Below are 20664 nucleotides of genomic sequence, written 5' to 3' on the forward strand. Positions count from 1 at the left end.
TTGTTAAAGTAAGTTACGCTTGTGACATTAACTTTACCAAATCTCCTCTAGAGGCTTATGCTCTGGTGGTGTAAGGTGGTGCTGCTCCCTGCTGGCCCACAGCCTGTCTACAGATGCAGCAGGAGAGGATGTGGATGGCCCTTTTGTTGTTTTGGTGCTGATCGCTCAGTCCCTAATGTGGGTTTGAGCTTATCCTGGGAGTTGGGATTTCCTAGGTATTGTCTCCCCTTCTCGCTGTCCTGAAATATGTTCAGCACCGGGGTGAAGCATGGCATTAAATCATCACCATCAGAGCCTGTTTGCACCACAGTTCAGAATACTGCAAAGGACAGTTCGTTGTTTCCTAATTACAGGTGAATTTGGCCTGGGGGGCTGCATCCACGAGCCCTTTCTGGTTACATGTGCTCTGCTCTAGCGTTCAGACCTCACCTCTGTTGCACAGGCAAAGTGAAGCAAATTAATTGAGGATTTCAGGGAGTTCAAAGTACAACTGGCAGTATTTTCTGCACTCTGACACTTTCCGTGTTTTATTTTTACCACTGGATACTCAATATATGGAGGTGCTAGATCATATTTCACAAGCTTTAGATTAAAAATTACATTATTATGATGACATCTCAGGACCCGAACCAAGCTCAGGTCTCCGTTGTAAGACCTCTGGGGTACAATCTCATTGTCAGTCTGTGCCTGATGCTGTGGGTCTAGGTCTTCAGGTGATCTGGTGAGCTGGTAAAGTAATAGGGTTAAGTACTGAGGAGGTTCATGGGACTTGAGGTCCTCTGCTGTCGTTCCAGCTGTGTCTGCACAGCACTTGTTTCCAGCTGAGCTGGGCACCTCAGATCCTACTTCAGCCAAAGGAGGGGGAACTTCCTCATTGTCCCAGCAAGCCTAAGTCTGCTGTGGTTGAACGTTTGACACAAGACACATTTCTGTTTTGCAGCCTTATTTTTAAACATCCTGAAGAGACAAGGAACACAAGTGCAGAGCTTTAAATGGGAAGAAGCTGGGGAATATTCAGGAACTTGCCTGAAGTGGCTCAGAAAATCTTGGGCATAGCCAGGGCACGAAGTCAGACTTTCCAAATTATAATCTGGTGGCATAAATCCCAGGCTGTCCCAACGTGAGGTTGACCAGTGCGTGACAAAATGTGCCTTTGAAATGCATCTTTGATGGGCTCGTGCCTGCTCTTTAGCTCTGTGTAACAGATAAAGGGCTTCACACGGAGTTTTTGTGTCTTGGTTCACGGTCCAAAGTGCAGGCTGGCATGGAAGGTGCTGCGGCTCTGAGCAGCTGGCAGGACTGGAGCAGTGATAACTGGACATCTTGCCATCATTTTGCCTTGCAAGAACAGTGACCAGCTTTGGCCATGTTTCAGATTCCAGTAACTCTTCCCAGCAAGCTCTGTGGGCTCTGCTGGAAAAGCACCTTACCTGTTCCCTTTTCTGTTCTCAACAATTGTGTCTTTTTCTGTATTTTCAATGCGAAGTCTGCTCTAAGGAACGCGAAGCCTATGAAATCTGGTTTGCAACTAAAAAGAAACTGTTTTTCATGGCAAACCTGGGCCATTTTTGGCACAACGTTGACTTAGAAATGAATGGAGTGCCTCTTGGAGAGGTGGGAAGGGGCAGTGTCCCTTCCTGCACCCTGTTGCGGCAGCCTCCCCTTGCCGCGTAGGGGTCTCGGAGGAAGTTACACGCACAGCACGTAACCCCGCTTATCTTCTGCGCTCAACAGGTTTCGCAAAATAAGGTGGTGTGGGTGAGGACGTTGCTTGGGACAGCTGAACCTTCCACTGCAAATATTGCGGGGTATGCTGAAGGAGCAAAATCTCTCCTTTTTTAAAGCAGCACAGTGATGTAAAATTTTTTTTTGGAGTGGAGATTGCAACCTGTACTCCTTTCTGTGGGCTGGGCATCGGAGCTGGCTCTGCCCTAAGTCAGGGAAGTGGACCAGGAGGACCTCAGAGCTCTTCCATTCTCAGTTATACTGTGACACTGTGAAAGCAAGGCTGCTGGCCGTGTTGCTTGGTAGGATTCATTCCATGTAGCACTTTATGTATTTATATATATATGCTTGCAGAAGCAGCTTGAGGGAAGGACTTAGAGCTCTTCCCAATTCCAAGCAGTAAACGTACTTCCTCAGGAGAGGCAGGACCTTATCTCAGCCCCGTTTCCTGGCTCGCACACAGGATGGATCTGATCACGTCGTTTTTCTTTTTGGTGCGTATCCCACACGCATCTGTTACCTCCAGTTCGGGGAATTCAGTGACAAGTAACACTTCAGCAACAAGTTTCACCGTTACAGCGAAAGAACCCAAAGTGTTTCATTTGGGACAGAAACAGTGTTTTCTTCACTTGTAGTTTTGGTAAGAACAGAAATAGGTAGATTAGGCTTGATCCATGGTTTGCTTTGTGTTTCTGCTTTGGCAGCCAAATTGCAAAAGCAGTTATTCACACAGCCGTATTTCTGGCCACTTGTGATTTATGGAAGGAGCCGAGAGATATTTTACGAGATAAATCTCACTACTGTGGCTGACGTCCAGCTCCAGTCAAAGAATTCTGTCTGCATAAAATTCCCCTGCCGTTCTGGTTAGATACAATGCTCCTCGCTGCTTTTCTCTGACCTAGCTGCAAGTGGTGGGGTTGCAGTGGAATTCAGCCCCACGCGTGGAAATGGGGCTGCTGCTGTTTCGTAGCAGCTTCCTGGGGGCTGATCTATATTGTAGAAGAAAAAAATGTTCTATGATTCTATGAAAACCAAGAAAACAGTTTGCCACTTGTTATGCAAAAATTAAATAAATAAACGGGTGTGTGGAGGACAATTTCTTTGCCGTATTTTAGCAAAAGCCCCAGATTTCTGTGAACTCCACAGCCTGTAGTTCTGGTATCTTAAGTGTTGTTACATAGATGCTTAAGTACCACAGCAGCTGGTGTTGTAGACTGCTGGTGCTGGGAGAATTTGTTGATAATTAAGTAATAATTGAGATTATTACTGCAATTGATGGGATGAACTGCTCACGTTGACCAGGCAGGGGGGTCCACCCGGTGGATGCTAAGGGAAGCAGATCGTGTAGGCCAGCAGTGACAGCAGAGACAGCCCCTTTATGATCTGAAGGAACTGCGAGGCTGCATTTCCAGCTGGTATGATGTGATGTAGCTCTGCTTTCCAAATCTCCCCCTGATACATTTGAAGGAAGGCAGCAGAGGCTTGCCTGCCTAGCAGGTGCTCTCAGTTCGTGCTACCAGGATTGTTAAGGGAGTAGCCACAAGAGGGAAGAAAAGGCAGCAATATAACTCATGCCTTAGATTGCTGCTAAAAGGAGCCAATGTTACAGGGTAAGAAATTAAGATGAATTATTTTGTGTTGTTTGTATCTCTGCTGTTGGAATCAGTTGTGCGAACTGATGAGAATTAAAGTTGAGTAGGTCCAATAAGTCAGTGTAGGGTGGCTACGGATGTCTTCTGCCCTTAAGAATGCATCAGCTTGGCTCTCTCCTTTCACTTTGGAGGCTTCTGCCCTGTTCAGACCAAGGCCTGCTAGCAGTTAGGGAGTAACTCTGGGTGTCTACATACAGTCCCACATATGAATAGTAATTTGCTAAGTGTAGTAATTTGCTAAGTGTAGTGTAAACTGGTTGTTGTATAATGCTGCAGCAGAGTTGTAGCAGGTGCGTCTGGTGTTTGTCAGTCTCTTTTTTGAACGTACATCAGTCTGTGGGGCCTGATGCCGTGCATCCCAGGGTCCCGAGGGAGCTCCCTCATGTAATTGCCAAGCCTCTCTCCATCCTATTTGAAAAGTCCTGGCAGTCAGGTGAAGTCCTCGGTGACTGGGAAAAGGGAAACATCACTCTCAGTTTTAAAAAAGGTAGAAGGGAGCACCTGGGGAACTACAGACCGGTAAACCTCACCTCTGTGCCTGGGAAGACCATGGAAAAGATCCTCCTGGGAGCAGTATTAAAGCATATGGAAGACAAGGAGGTGACTGGAGACAGCCAGCACGGCGTCACCGAGGGCAAATCCTGCCTGACCAATTCTGTGATGGAGTGACTACATCAGCAGACAAGGGAGAAGCAACTGATACCATCTACCTGGACTTCTGTGAGGCCTTTGACATGGTCTGAAACATCTTTGTCTTGACCATGGTCTTTGACCGTTCAGTGGATAAGGATTTGGATGGATGGTCGCACCTGGGTCAGGGCGATCCCAAACATCAGTACGTAGGGGGATGAATGGATTGGGAGCAGCCCTGCAGAGAGGGACTTGGGAGTGCTGGTGGATGAAAGATTGGCTGTGAGCTTGCAGAGCACATTTGCAGCCCAGAAAGCCAATCGTATCCTGGGCTTCATCAAAAGAAGTGCAGCTAGCAGGCTGGGGGTGGTGATTCCCTTCTGTTAGGCCCTTGTGAGACCCCAAGTCGGGTGCTGCATCCAGCTTGGGGCTCCCCGCACAAGAAGGAAAGGGACCTGTGGGAGTGGGTCCAGAGGAGACCAAGAGGATGCTCAGAGGCTGGAGCACCTCTTCTGGAGAGAAGGGCTGAGGGAGCTGGGGTTGAGCCTGGAGAAGACGTTGGGGAGACTTTATAGAGGCCTTCCAATACCTGGAAGCTGGAGGGGGACTTTTTACAGGGACATGCAGTGATAGGAAAAGAGGTAACAGCTTTAAACTAAAAGAGGGTAGATTTAGATTAGATATAAGGAAGAAATTCTTTACTTTAAGAGTGGTGAGGCCCTGGCTGCCCTGAGGAGCTATGTGTGCCCCATCCCTGGCAGTGCCCAAGGGCAGGCTGGATGGGGCTGGGGGCAGCCTGGGCTGGTGGGAGGTTGGACTTCAAAGGTCCCTTCCAACCCAAACTGTTCTATGATTTTGGGTACAGCCAGAGCTAATTTGTCCCCCTTGACATCCATTCATACAGGACCACGCGCTCGTACCTTGAAAATGACTTGCTTGGTTGCCTGTCTCACTTTTTCCCTTATGTACTGTTGTGGTAGTAGTACTACTTTACTACTTCCCTGTAGTTAAGCAAATTTTCACGTCCTTTTACCTGATTTCTGCCTAATCTTGCTGCACCTTTCGCTGTGTGATTCATTTCTGACATTGCAGCAGCTGTGCTCTCTGTCCACGCCAGCCCCCAGGGTGTGCAGCATCTTAGGACAAGCTCCGGCTTTAGATGCAAACCTGCCACGGAGATAGTAACAGAACAGCCAGAAAGCTGACCTTTACGCTGATTTTTGCTTCTGATTTTGCCATAAAAAAAAAACTTTTCAGGTTTGAGTCTTCTGGTCTTCAGTGCATTGTTACACATCGCACTCCAGCTTAACAGAACAAGAACTCTGTCTTTTTATCTGGGATGCCTCCAGAATGCTTCAGGGCATGACTTCAAATTATTTTGTCCTTTAGAGCTATGAAATAACCGATCGCCCTTTGTCTATTACACTTCTCAAAGAACTGGCTGGTCGTTCGCTCAAAGCTCTCGGCCTTTTCTCCCAACAGATACTGCAGAAGCTGAAGAGCCTCGCCTTGGAGACAGAAGCAGAGCTGGAGAGGCAGGATGAAGCTCTCGATTCCATCACTACCTCTGTGGACCGTGCGACGCTGAATATCGACAAGCAGAACCGCAGGATGAAGAAACTAACGTAGCGCCCCCAGGAGCCGGCGGGGACGGTACCACGAGGAAGAGGGGAGCAGGGAATTGTGTTTTTAAAGACTGTTTCTTTACAGACTTTGTGTGGGAGCTGTTTGCAATATTGTCTGGAATACAATCCTGTTGATGTCGAGTTTCTGATAGTTCTGAAAATGTTTCCAGACTCGGATGATGTTTGATGGCTGCTCTAGGATTAAAAAGGCCAAGCCTTTTAATCGCGGTGATACAATGATAGTGGGTTCTTTACTACAGAAAATCTGTAAATACGAGGGGATGCGATTTCATCAAAATGAACTTTTATGCTGTTTTTTTTATGTTGTTGCTTTTTAATTATTTTTTTTTAATGCAACAAAGAAGTGAAATGAACTGCATATGAGACTACTTTAGGTGATTACAGCCTATTAATTCTATTAATTCTCTCTCAAGGTCTTTCTTGAAAATAGTTAATAGCTGAACTAAGGGCCAGATGTCCAACTGCAAGTCATTGAGGCTTTTTTTTTTTTTTTTGCAAGTTAATGCTGAGGTGAGTAAATGATGGTGATAAAACCTTGTGTTCACGGAACAAGTAGTTTTAATAGGTTTTGATCAAGTTTTTAGTGTACCCAGAAATTTTATAAGAATAGTGAAGGCTTAGTGGCCACAGCTGTCTGTTGTGCCGTGTCCTGGGAAATCAGCAGATAAAGTTTAGTTAATGTCCATGTATTGGTAAAGACGTCATCTTAAGGTACAGTTCTCATTTTTTTTCCTTCATTGGATAAATGTTTTGCGAACTGAAGTCACTTATAAAAAATAAGCGTCCCCAAAAAGGGATTCCTGATCTTTGATGATCATCTGCACCTTTTTATTTGTTTTTATTCTTCCCCTGTTCCCTTCCCCACACAGTTAGGGAAAGAATTGATTCTGGAGTGAAGGAAGTAATTTTCTTCATGGATGAATTTATTCGGTACATCTCTTGGAGTGAGTGCACTGTGTGCACCTCTCACTTGCACACCATGGTTTTATATTTTTGGCAGTAGCCTGACGGATGCATTGTCCTCATGAGCACAGTGTTTGTTTAGCGTGGTGCCAAACTACCTGGTGGGAGCTGGGCTGGTGGAAGGTCTCTTGTACCTTTGCTTCTCAGTACCTTCATTTTCCAGGGATCTCCCAGATGTTTGACTCTCTGCATGGGAACTTCATGTGTTGTGGGGAGCATCATCTGGTTTTTGTGCATCTACTTCAGGTTCATAGGTTTAGGGGCCTGTGGCTGGAGCTGTAGACATCTGTGTCATTTTGCAGTTGTAGGACATCTGCCTGTCTTGTGGTTATTATTTCTTTGCACTAACTGGTGATGAAACATTTCAAGACTTCTTGTAGCCCTGTATATTTAAAATCAAAAGGAATATTGCCAATTGTTCTCTAACAGGTTTTGTTTACAGTTAGCTCCATTGAGACTACAGGACAGTGGAGACCTTTTCCCCTCCTAACTTAGCAGACACAAGGTAGGAGGGATTCTAGGTAATCCATACCATAGAATCATAGAATCATTTAGGTCGGAAAAGACCTCTAGGGTCATCTAGTCCAAAAGGCAGACTTGCTGTTCACTGCACATTTCATCAAGTCTTACTGTTGACCAGCTATTTTGTTCAAAGTAGCTGTTGTAATCTTTTTTTTTAACGGTTTTGTATTAAAAAAAAATCTTGTATTGCTTTCAAATACAACCCACAACCTTGTTGGTGCAGTATTTTTAACTCGTGAAGCTTTGAACTGTCTGTTCACTGATAGCTGATGTGAAATTTTCCTATTTAAGAGTAACTCAGCCTACCTTTTAAAGAAATATATGGTAGATCACAATGTGTTGTTTTCAAGACCTTACTCTACCTTGCTTTGTATTACTTCAAATTAGTTTGTTAGTACTCGAGGAAATTGTACTTCTGCACTGCAAGTCCTTCATTTTCAGTCCAAGTTGTTACTGGCATGCACTTTACTTATTTGCTGAATATGGTGAATATATACACATACACTATGTACTGTGAAATAAAATACTGTCTGGGGTTCTCTTCCTTGTTTGTTTCTGATACCCAAATCACTGTTGTTTTACTGTGAAAGGAGCATATGTTTACATAGCTATATCATGAAGTTACAAACATGCTTTTCACAAAATATGTGTTAATTGAACCTGGTGCTGACTGGGAATGGAGCTCTACACTGAATTAGTCCAGATCAGGACTGCCAAAAGTAAATACTAATTGCACATCGTTGAGTGTAGCATTCTTTGTGCCATGTTTTTATTGTTGTAGTTTCTAACTCTAGCTGTTGCATCTGATTCAGTACCTGTAGTTTGTGTTAGTCTGTGTCCGTGCTAAAACAAAGTTGTAACGTGGTTTGTAAGAAGCGACCCATTCTAGAGCTGTACTGCCTAGCTGAATTTCACATGTCTGGAGGACTTCCATTCTGTAGTTTCTTATTAAATACCTTGTAATAGTGATCTTCTCTCTTGCATTCATTTGGCTGAGAAGTGATGACAAATGCTCTGTCCTCTCTGTTCTCATACCACGGAACAGAACTCTGTAAAACTTCACACAGGATTGTATTTTAGGATAGGATGTTTTCTTTTTATTAAAAAGCAAAATAAAATGCAAAATATTAACTGGGGGAATATTATCAATGTATTTATCAGCCATCAGCAGACAATGAATTGGGTGAACATGGGCACGATGCAGGTGGTGGTTGGTGCTCTGTCCGGGGGACTGGTGCCCAGGAGCTGCTCCAGCTCTTAGTGGGCTGGGAACTGCTTGGGTATGTCACAATGTGAACAGCTTCAAGGTATGCAAATATAGAGGTTTTACTCCAGTCAAAACTTCTCTTACTACAGTGATTTTGTTTCTGTTATAGCCAAAAGCGCTTAGAAAATCCTGAGTTTCAAACCCAAGTGATGTTTTCCAAATAACGTCGCAGATCTGGACCAGCACTACGTGGGGAAGATGCAGCAGGTAACATGCAAAACAAGATTGTTGTCCTCAGTTCCTCATTGAGGCAACTATTACCTACATGAGGCTTCAAAACATACTTTTAAGATAATTTATGCCTTTTACATGAACAATTTATAAGGTCTTTGATGTCTTTTACTATAACGTGAAAAGTGGGGGCTCTGTCATTAAGAGACATAATATAAAAGCAATACAAGGGGAGAGTCTAATCTTAAAGGTATTACTTGGAAAGGCTTTTCAGCTCACGCAGGACAGAACTAGATCATTCTGTATCCTAGGGTCAGGTTTTAATCTGGTGTCTGTGGCAGTGATGAATGGGCCTGAAATACCCAGATCTTAAATGTATTTCTGCATGGGAGTTTGGATGTGCCCTGGGGGATCGCTGAAACGCCGGTAACAAGCACAGCGCTCTGCAGTCCTCAGGCGGGTGCTGTAAGCAGCTTTTTCAGGCAATTAATGGAACTAAAACCTTGTGGTAGCTGTCTGTGTTTCCAAAGCCTGTGCTTTGAAACAACTGGTTTGCTACTCACAGAAGGAAATGGAGCAAAAGGGCTTGCAAGTGTTGAAGCCGGCGGTTGGGAGAGAAGGGGCCTGCATTTAGCTGTTAGGGTGGCGGGCAGTGGTATCTCTTGCGTCTCCTCACCGTGAGTAATGTCATACCTCAGCCTGCTGGAGGGAAAACTAACCTTGTAACTGTCCTAGGCACAGGTTTATCAGCTGGGCTTTACAGAGTAAACAGCACCTGGCTTCCCTGCTGCCCCGGGCTTGCGTGTTTGCAGCTCGGCACAGGGCTCCTAAGGGGGCTGCTCGTGCTGTCCACCCATGCACCCTGCAGGAAAACGCTTTGCCCACCTGCCTGTGACAGCAGCACAGCATCCTCTCGCTCATCCCAGCCCAGCGAGCCCGAGCAGTCACCGGGTGAGCGTTTTGCCTCGTCAAGGTAAATCCAGCGCCTGGGGCCAGCTGCGTGGGAGCCGGTGCGCACTGATGGCAAAACAAGCGCCCTGGCTTCAAGCTGCCTCCTGTTTGAAGTGGAACTGTGTTTGCTTAATGGTTTAAAGGTTCAGCCTGGCTTCTGTCAAGTGGTTTAATTTTAAACCCGTGGATTTCAACCCCTTTATGTTTTGGCAGTAGAGGGGTTAAAGTATTCAACACCAAAATTAAGAAGCCAGAGTTCAGGCATGATTGTGAATTTTTCTGATCGTTTCCTAAGACTTTAATTACATCCTGGATCATTCAGGCTGAGGGGAAAAAGGGCTGAAAACAGCCAACTGGATGATGGTATCATAAGCGATCGCCTTACAGCAGGCAGCACGCTAGCTTCGCAAGAAAATCCCACAGAGCAAGAGCTGCCCTGACTTTTTCTGGTGACAGTTTGAGCATCAAGCCACAGGGATGCTCATGGGGGTGAGACAGTAAGGAGGAGGGAGGGCAGTTGGGCTCTTGCCTCTGAGAAGGACAGTGTAGGTTTGGGTGTAGACTCTGCTCTCAGTGGCTGAGAATTTGTCAGGAGCTGGCAGCGAAGGCTGAGCGTCGGAGGACTGGGTTATGTCAGCCTGGAGAGGGGAAACGGCACTTGAGATTTCTGGAGAAGGAAATCTGTGCTGGGTGGGATGAGGCTGTTAAGGAAAGGAGGAAAATTGAGGTGGGAGATCTGCCCTCCGTCTGACGAGGTTTTGTTTCTGGCAGTGCAGTTGGCTGGCAGAAGTCTTAATTCAAATCCTCTCTTTCAGAGTTCATGCTCGCTGCTTTGGGCGTGCACCCTTTGTATCAAATGAAAAAAGAGGGTCTTTCCCTTTGGTGTTTGAGTTGCTCATCTATAGCATGCCAATATCACTGTTTCTCATCTCTTTACCATCCTAAAAAAAGCTAAGAACCTTGAGCCATCGACAGATTTGTTAAGGATCGGCCTACAAGGAGGACTAAGACACAAATTTTACTGAAGACTGAAGCACAGGGAGGAATAAAACCATCTTGTAATACGTGGTGAGGCTCGTGAAGCTTCTCATCATGTAATGTTTATCATAGGCTTGTAAAATGCTTGCTGCTTAACATTTTGCTTTTAGTTTAGACAATGAACATGTATTTCTGTGAGCTTCAGTGCACAGCCAGGCTCTTTCCAGTGGTGCCAGTGCCAGGACAAGAAGCAGCGGGCACAACCTGGAGCAGAGGAGGTTCTGTTAAACACCAGGCAGCTCCTGACTGTGGTTTCAGAGAAGCTGCAGCCAGGGTTCACGTGAACCTGCCACATTGTGGACACTCATGGCCAAACCAATATTTTCAGCTCTCTTATCTTCACAGGACTACAGCATATCAATGCCAACCAGATGCCAACAGGGAGCATCATCTTCTTTAGTAATACCCCATCCAGTAGACCACAAGGAGGGTGGGTTTCATTCTGTTCCTTGGTCGTGCTAGACTGACTTGAAGCGGAATCGATCTCTGACTACTTGGCAGTCAGTGCACTGTCTGAATGCAAAACAAGGTGTTTGTATTTGTATTTGTAGTCCTTGTACCTTGATGCTTTCATGGCTGCTAAAAGTAGCATCTTGATGAGAAGTTGTTTTTTTCCCATACAGATCAAATATTCAGCTAGACAACTGGATCCAGTTCAGTTTTTAGTTATTTTATAAATTTCAGTCTTTTCCTGTGAACTGCTGCACTGGGGGTGGAAATAAATGACAATCAGACCCCAGGTTTGATGCCACAATTTGCTGTCCACAGCTTCCCTTTCCTCCTGGTGGTAAAGCAAGCCAAGGAACTATCCCCTTGGTGTTACCCCATGAGCTTTCAACAGGTCAGCTGCTGCTATTGTCTTTTTTATTATTATTATTATCTTGTGATAAATGAAGACATTTATGGTTCTTGACTTTTGCTTTTGATGGGATGAGAAATTACAGGCAACTATCTTGGAGCTGCAGACCTGCCCCGGCTTGTTTTCTATGGAAGTTTAGGATGGGATGGGATGGGATGGGATGGGATGGGATGGGATGGGATGGGATGGGACAGGACATGATAGGATAGGATAGGATAGGATAGGATAGGATAGGATAGGATAGGATAGGATAGGATAGGATAGGATAGGATAGGATAGGATAGAATAGGATAGTTGGAAGGGACCTACAAGTAACTGAGTCCAACTGCTTGACCTCTTCAGGCCTAAACAAAAGTTAAAGTATATATTGAAGGCATTATCCAAATGCCTCTTCAGCACTGACAGGCGTGGGCATCAACCACCTCTCTAGGAAGCCTGTTTCAGTGTTTGGCTACCCTCACATTAAAGGAAAAAAAAAAAAAAAAAAAGAGAGAGAGAGAACTGGAGAAAGGAAAAGCTGGACACACATGTTGGAGGGACCATTCCCTTCATTCCCTTGATGTTCTTGCAGGCTAAAAGTCTCCTGCCCTAGCCACATGCTACCTGTTTGTACACTCAAGCCTCCAGTACCATCTATGTCATTACCAGTTTAAACATGACAGGGGCACGATTTTACTCAAATCTCTTCTGGAGTACAGGAATCATTGTGGATCTGGATTTTTTTTTCTTTCTTTGTTTAATACTCAAGCCCCATTTCCCAGTCAGTGGGATACTGCAATCTCCCACACCTGATTTTGTTGAGAATTAGCTGGTCTCTTTCATACCTATAATACAGTCATTATAGTTCTTAATATTTTCATCTCCTTTCCTCTGCCTTATCGTTTCAAGCAGTGGCTTCATACATTGGGTATTTTATACAGAGCATCTCCAATCCAGCACTTTTACTTTGTCAAGCTAATCTTCATAAACAGCCTGATGAAGAGGAAAACTGTTTGCTCCCAGGAGAGGGAGGAACTTCTGTGTGCAAATTTGATAATTAACAGAAATTTATATTCAGTCACAGCTTGATCAGAAGCTTGCTGTGTGATCTTTCATGTGTGTTGAAATGTTCTGTGCCTCAGTTCTCATGTGGTCAACTGGGTGTTACAGATCATCCTTTGCCTGTCTGTAAGTTACTTAATGGTAAACCTTTGGGACATAAAATCACCTGCTCATCTGTAAACACTCAGTACAGAGGGTCTTTGGTTGTCACTGTCGTATGAACAGCATTAATCTCAGGTGACCTATTAAGAAGTTGTTGGTGGAAGTAGTTGCCCAAGTCTCAGTGCAGCACATTGTCCACAAGTTCCTCCTTTTATCCTTGACCATCTTGCACCAAAAATCAGGAGGCATTGTTTTTCATTGTAACTTTTTTAAAGCTCTACGTACATGTGTAGCATTTCCTTGAATAAGGCGGGGAAAATCAAAATGAAGTCGTTAAAAATTGCTCATTCTCTTTGCTTAGGACCCCCCAACTCATGATGCAGCAATTTTTCCGGGCATTGCTCTGCTCCATGTAGTATTTGGTATTGAAGGAAAGATCTTATATTAAAAGATGTCTTGTGAAATGAGTATTGAAGAACAACACAATACTTATGTGACCAAGTAGTGCTAATATTTGTTTTCAGACTATTCACTGCTCCCATGTGAGCTAGCTTTAACTGTTCAGAGGTCCAATGATCCTGTTGGGTTTTGTGCAGATGCAGCTGTGGAAAAGCTGAGTTTACTTCACGGGACTCTCAGGAGGTATTTCACAGAGGCAGAATTTCCCCTTGGACACTAGATGTTCCCATTGCACTGGGATTCCGGCAGGAAAGGATCAGTTTATGGTACAGCTCATCTGTCCTTCAAGGCTGGTAGGTAGCCAGGATTCCTCCTGTTTGGTCTTAGAAATGTAACCAAGGTGAATGGATGGTCATCTTGTGTCCTCGCTGTAATTGCTGGGGAGAGTGTCATGGAGACTAGCACTAAAAGGCTGTTCTGGCTCACTCAGATGCCTGCCAGGACTGCTGCCCACCACTTCCATATCTGCCCCCTACAAATACTGCGTGGTATCCCACTCCCCTTCCCATCCCACCTCAGGGTGGGGAGCAGTTGCACCCGACAGTCTCCTCACCTTCCTTGTTCCCATCTCTCTGATTTCCATTCAGCCTTCTCCAAACAGAATCAGAAAATAAAAGAGTCACAGAATCATTTAGGTTCGAAAAGACCTTCAAGGTCGTGAAGTCTGATCATCAACCTGACCTACCAGGTCCCATCACTAAACCATGTCCCTCTGTGTTACATCCATACATCTCTTAAATGCCTCCAGGGATGGGGACGCCACCACTTCCCTGGGCAGCCCATTCCAATGCTTGATCACCCTCTCTATGAAGAAATTCTTCCTAATATCCAATCTAAACCTCCCTGGGTGCAACTTGAGTCTGTTTCCTCACGTTCTATCACTTGTCACCCGAGAAAAGAGACCGACGCCCTCCCAGGCTGGTGGTTGTAGAGAGCGATGAGGTCTCCCCTCAGGCTCCGTTTCTCCAGACTAAACAGTCCCATTTCCCTCAGCTGCTCCTCACAACTCTTTGTTTTCCAGTCCCTTCACCAGCTTCATTGCTCTTCCCTGCACATGCTCGAGCAGCTCAGTATCCTTCTGGTAGTGAAGGGCCCAAAACTGAACGCACCATGTGGGATGCAGCCTCACCAGTGCCATGTACAGGGGTACGATCACCTCCCTGGTCCCACTGGCCACGCTATTCCTGATGCAGGCCAGGATGCCGCTGGCCTTCTTGGCCACCTGGGCATGCTGCTGGTTCACAGACAGCACCCCAGGGCCTTTTCTGTGGGCACATTTCCAGAGCCTTCCCCAAGCCTGTACTGCATGGGGTTGTTGTGTCCCAAGAGCAGAGCCTGGCCCTTGGCCTTGCTGAGTGCCCCACGATGGGCCTCGGCCCATTGACCCTGCCCAGAGCCCTCTGCAGGGCCTTCCTCCCCTGGATCCTACCAGATCCCACCCAACTTTCTGTCACCAGCAAACTTTCTGAGGGTGCACTCGATCGCTTCATCCAGGTCACTGACAGAAATGTCAGAGAAAACTGGCCCAGAGAAAACTGGCTCCATGAGGAGCACCACTGCCAACACCCTCAGATGTCAGCAAGGATCTTTAGAGGGACATACACATTTATAAAAGCAGGTCAAATTTCCATGTAAAAATTCCTCATTTGCTTTCATTTTGTCAGCTATCCAAGTGGTTCTTGCTTGTTTGGTGTAAAGGTGAATTTGTACTGAAACACTTCAGTTTTACCTGTAGTCTCTTTTGTCATTGAAGGCCAATTTTTTAATGCTTTGAGGCCAAACCCTGCACGTGGATTTGCATGACCAGACCCTGGTTGCCTCTCTTCATTGGACTGTGATGAGTTGCTCTGGGTCTCTGAAACAAATGAATTCAACCCCATGTTCAGATGAATGGATTAAAAATAAAATAAAATAAATAAAATAAAATAAAATAAAATAAAATAAAATAAAATAAAATAAAATAAAATAAAATAAAATAAAATAAAATAAAATAAAATAAAATAAAATAAAATAAAATAAAATAAAATAAAATAAATAGAACCAGTCTTTGACACCAGGGCCAGAACCTGCACTTTCCTGGACAGATAAACTAGAAGGCTGTGGAGAGCACAGGTATTTTGTTCAATGGGAGTCACATTCCTATATAAGTACACAGACCTATTACTATTATGCAGTCATAAAAATATAAATTAAAGCAGTATGCTGTTTGAATAAAGCATAAAAGAGGTCAGTTCCCAATACAAACTGTTTCAGAAATAATCTTTAGCAAGAATAGAGATTTTAAAAAATATTATAAACCAGGGACTTCTACACCATCCAGCTGTAAAGTTTTGCAGGCTGTATGAACACTGTGTTCTCAAATCCAGCAACTTTATCTCAAATACCATATAATTTGAATTTTTCCTTTACAGTATCACAGAATCACACATGGAATGGCTGAGGTTGGAAGGGACCTCTGGAGATCACCGAGTCATTAGGGTCACCTAGTGCATGCAGCACTGCAACCATGTCCCAGGTCTAAATACCAGGTCCTAATTTCTGGTGATTAAGTGAGAATCTGGATTTTTAATCCATGTACAATTATGGAGATTGCAGAGAAGCTTTGCCTTCAGAACATTACCAACTTCTTTAAGACCATAAAAGCAAGTCGGGGCATTAATACCTGTTAAAATTGATTTTTTTTTTCTTCCATTTCTGTAATTCTGAGACCAGTTCAAAGTTAGGAAGCTGGTGGTCCTGTGCTCCTTCTGTAATGAACGAATGGGGAGGATGCCCTTTAAAGAACCTGGAGCACGTAAGTAGCTCCTTTAAAGCTTAAAGCTTTAAAGCTTTCTGCCAGAAAGGCTTGCTTGCTCCTTGCTCTTTGGGGCCAGCCCTGACATTTGCAGCTGGAGGAGTTGTTACATACCCTGTGCTTTGGTGGTAAAACCTCCTGCTGAAAGGAACAGCAGGGATTTCATGACTGGGCTGCGGGAGGGCACTGCGGTGCCCAGTCCCTCCTGCAGAGCATCTCAGCAGTGAAACCCGGCTGTGTTCCAGCTTGCACTTTGTTAACCTAAAAGAATTAAGTGCAATGGGTGACCTGGGAGCATGTTACCACTGCTCAGCAATCCCTCTCGCTTCAGCACGACACTTAATCAGGCGTTTGAGTCCCAATGCACTTTAAGTATACCCTAAATCTTAAGCACATGTTTAAGTGTTTTGCTGACTAAGGGTGAGACTTAATAACAATGCCTGGCTTTTATTTCGCATTTTCCCCAAATGTCACATCGTGGGGTTTTCAGATATAATTTCATAAATTGTAGATGGGGGAAACCAAGGCACAGGATCACAGAATCACAGAATCACAGAATTGAAGGGGTTGGAAGGGACCTCAAAAGGTCAGTGGGTCCAGCCCCCCTGCCAAAGCAGGTTCCTTAGAGAAGGCTGCCCAGGTAGGCATCCGGACAGGCCTTGAATATCTCCAGTGAAGGAGACTCCACAACCTCCCTGGGCAGCCTGTTCCAGTGCTCCGTCACCCTCACTGGGAAGAAGTTCGTTCTCATGTTGGTGTGGAACTTCCTGTGGCTCCATCTTATGGCCATTACCCCTTGTCCTGTCCCCACAAACCACTGAAAAGAGGTTAGTCAAATCCCTCTGTCTCCCACACCTCAGGTATTTATACACATTGATGAGATCCCCTCTCAGTCTTCTTTTCTCCAGGATGAACAGACCCAGGTCTCTCAGCCTTGCCTCATAGGGAAGATGCTCCAGGCCCCATATCATCTTTGTGGCCCTCCACTGGACTCTTTCCAGGAGATCCCTGTCTTTTTTGTGCTGGGGAGCCCAGAACTGGACACAGTACTCCAGGTGAGGCCTGACCAGGTCGGAGTAGAGGGGGAGGATCACCTCCCTTGACCTGCTGGCCACGCTCCTTTTAATGCACGCCAGGATCCCATTGGCCCTCTTGGCCATGAGGGCACACTGCTGGCTCATGGTCAACCTGTCGTCCACCAGGACCCCAAGGTCCTTCTCTTCCGAGCTCCTCTCCAGCAGGCCGTCCCCCAGCCTGTACTGATATGTCCGTTTTTTCCTTCCCAGGTGCAGGACTCTACACTTGCTCTTATTAAACCTCATTTGGTTTCTTCTTGCCCATCTCTCCAGCCTGTCCAGGTCTTGCTGAATGGCAGCACAGCCTTCTGGTGTGTCGGCCGCTCCTCCCAGCTTTGTGTCTTCGGTGTACTTGCTGACGGCAGACACTATTCCCTCATCAAGGTCGTCAATGAAGATGTTGAACAAGACCGGACCCAGCACCGACCCCTGGGGAACACCGCTAGTCACGGGTCTCCAGCCGGACTCTGCGCCGCCGATCACCACCCTCTGAGCTCGGTACAATAGCCTGAGCAGCAGCATACAGGGATGTCATGGCCAAACCCCAAATGAATTCCTTGCTTCCACCCCACTGCATTAGTCACCGTGGTAGGTGGGATGACAAATTCTACCAACATTTGGGGCAGGGATGCGAAACCTTTCTTCAGAAGGATCCCAGGACATTTTGTCTGCTTAATGCCAGCCACCTAATATTGCTTTGAGACAAGTTATCAAATCAGCTGAGAAATGATGACTTCTTATTTGTGCATTTATTCTGCTAGGTCACTTTTTTAAAGCCCAACCTAATCCCAAAGGCCACAACTGAAGACACCATTGATGGCGTTTTTACATCTGGTTACGTGAGGAGGGCAAAGAGTCCTTCCTGAACGTTCCCTCCCCACCACCTCCCACATCCAGGAGAAGCAGGGCTGGAAACCTGAGCTCCCCACCTGAGGTCAGGGCTCCTTTGGGTGCCATACATCTGCATAAGAGATTGCCCCGGGTTTGGAATTAAATAGCAGAAAAAAGAGAAGGGAAAAAATGACGGAGTGCGTGAAAGAAATTACCTTGCGAACCAGCACAGCGGTGCTGAAGGACTTGTCCTGCAGAGCTGTTCTCTGCATAAGCACATGCTATATAAGACCGAGAGACCTGGATTTGTCCTTCTTTCTTGATTTCTGTGTTTGGAAATGTTTCTGAAGGACTTCAGAGATTTAGGGTATATTTGCAGCCTTTCTGGGCAATGCATGGCCATCACTGCACACCTCAGCTTCCCTGCACATCACATTTAGCTAATGTTAGTGACCTTCAGAACTGGCTTTAAGGCCCATGGTTGACACAGGACATAATAGAATCTCAATATTATGATTTACTGTTGTATTTATATTCTTAGCTTGCTGGTGCTAACCAAAGGTTCTGTTCTCTTTTGCATCAAGCTCCCTCCCTCTCATGACTGCAGTTGCCCCAGTAAGTGATTTTCTAGCCTGCTCCTACGTATCTACAGAAACACAAAACACTGTGGTTTCTGCTCAGGAAATGAGAGCATTCCATCAACCCCCGTGCTAGCCGGGAAATGCAGGCTGGTCAGCTGGGGCAGCATCCCCAGGTGCCTCCTCAGCCCGGGCTGAAGGCAGGGCCTGAAACAGCATCCGCGCAGGCTGTGGTGGAAAGCCACTTAATGAAGTTTACAGCGTCCTCTGGACGGGCAGCTCAAGCACTCTGCAACAAATGAAGGGTTTTGACTTTCTGCCCGTAGCAGGTGGAAAGAATTTGCACTCAGATGTTAGTAACAGATGCCATTCTCCCTTATGATTTTCTTTGCATGCTCAGGAAGGTGTTTTCGGCTAATGTTTGGTATGTTGTCCCCCCGGGAGTCCGGTTACTTTTATTATAATAGGATTTTAATTTTAGCTTCTAATATGAAATTATGCTGGTCTCCAGGTACATGAGAAAATAATTTCCACACCAGCTCTCTTCCATGGCTTCATAACCGTGGGCTGCAGCTGGGCGGGATGGGGGAGATGGGAGGCCAAGAGCAAAGAACAGGGAGCCAGGGGTGACAAAGTGCAAAAGGCAAAAGGAATGGCTAATGGCACTTCAGCATCACTTTCTGAAATCTCCATCCCCAGGGGCATTAATTTCTGCTCTTAGTAAAAGTGCTCTGTCTTTCCTCTGGCCAAAGGGTCACTCTGTGCTGGGTTATGCAGTAAGGGGAAAGATCCTTGGTGTTGCAAACACTGGATAATGAGACCCTGGGCATCTAAATAGTGTAGAATTAGGCTTTTGTACTAAAGCAGAGGAGCTCAGAGTCACAGCAAAAATGATAGAGGTTGCAAAGGTCTCCTAAGGGAACCAGATCTGATCGCCGTTCAGGGCAGGCGGCGTTTCAAAGATTTGGCCTCAAAGTCAAAAGGGAGCCCACAATTCTGAAAAATTAATATTTCAGGCTGATGTAATATGTTCAGACTAATTCCCAGCTATTATTGCAAATGCAATATACATTTACACTCACTTTTAAATTTCTCGCTCTTGTTAAAAAAATAAAAATCTATGGATTTACTGAAATATTAAAACCACATCAAAAAGGTTGAAGGTCGCCATTACTATTGTTTGTACTGGCCAAAAAATCACTTATGATGCCTTGATTGAATCCGGCAAAGCTACAAAGGATTGTATACACTCAGCTTGATAAGAATAAACATTAAAATAGAGCAAGTCATGGAAAGAGTGACAGAGAGCTCAGCAGGACACAAAAACAGCCAATTCAGTTTCTTTAACATAACTAATACACAACTATCCCTATCATTTTGTTTAGTTTTATCTTGATAGTCAGGTATGTGACCTGAAATTAAAATGTACAGCTGTGGCATCAGAACATGTCATAAAAGTAAGAATAAAAATCAGAATCCCTAATTTGAATGATTTTCCAAAAATGTGGTGGCATTTGAGTTTTAGTGCTCTTGTCAGAGGTTTGAGGATCTCTGTCACCCAAAGCTGACGTGTTCAACAGTGATGAAACACAACTCCATATTTCTTATAGTATTTTAAGAAGCACTTTCATAACACTGGTTGTTTGGGGTTTTCTTTTAAGGTAAATAGATATATTTCAGTAACAGTTTTCAGACGGGGGAATTTGAAACAAAAAGTAGTGATTCAGAAGACGTGTTCTGTGGTCTCATACTGTAGCCTGCACACTGTAATTTCAGAGATCCTAGGTCTGTAGGTCCATGTGGTTCATGGACACCTGCAGGTCTGTAGACTCTTTTGCTCCTGTCTTCCAGACATTGCTGGGCATTGAGGGTCTTCAGACATCATCTTGGGGGTCGTATTCTCATCATATTTTATCCAGGTAAACTTTGGAGCCAAATTTGTATTTGCCCAGGTTCTTCCAGGTAACCTGGATTAACTCCAGATCTATCATATGTATTAAGGTCTGTCTCCTCAAATCCCTTTATATTTTATTTTATTTTAAATTCTCAAAGAAAGAGGGGATATTATCTCCCTCTGTGGCATTCTCCAAATGCCACTCCTATCAACCACAGATCTCTGTGGCTCTGTTTGACCTGCATTCTTTATGCATCCCATGAATTTTGATGTATTTAAAGTAACTTGGCTTGACGTGTGCTGGAGCATGCAGCTGAGCCAGAATGTTTCAATCATCTTTGTGGTTTGGAGCTGGCTGGTTTAATGTTATAACTGAGGGCGCAATATGGAATCCATTGAAAAGCCCATAATAATGTTGGAGCTAAACAGATGAGAATATCATTATTTTTGTCTGAATAGCCAAAA

At 45.0% G+C, this 20664-nt stretch overlaps 1 protein-coding gene across 17 annotated transcripts in view; it reads left to right on the top strand.

Moving 5' to 3' along the window:
- SNAP47 (synaptosome associated protein 47) overlaps positions 1–8107 on the top strand; it is a 28831-nt gene extending 20724 nt beyond the window's left edge. For all 17 annotated transcript variants that reach the window (XM_080583401.1, XM_080583402.1, XM_080583412.1 and 14 more), the window contains one exon: positions 5490–8107. In XM_080583401.1, the coding sequence (XP_080439527.1) occupies positions 5490–5636 (147 nt within the window). In that variant the 3' untranslated portion in view covers positions 5637–8107. The remainder of the gene's footprint in view (positions 1–5489) is intronic.
- Positions 8108–20664: the final 12557 nt, after the last annotated feature.

This window comes from Anser brachyrhynchus, assembly GCF_964034855.1.
Source record: "Anser brachyrhynchus genome assembly, chromosome: 2".
Lineage (NCBI taxonomy): Eukaryota > Metazoa > Chordata > Aves > Anseriformes > Anatidae > Anser > Anser brachyrhynchus.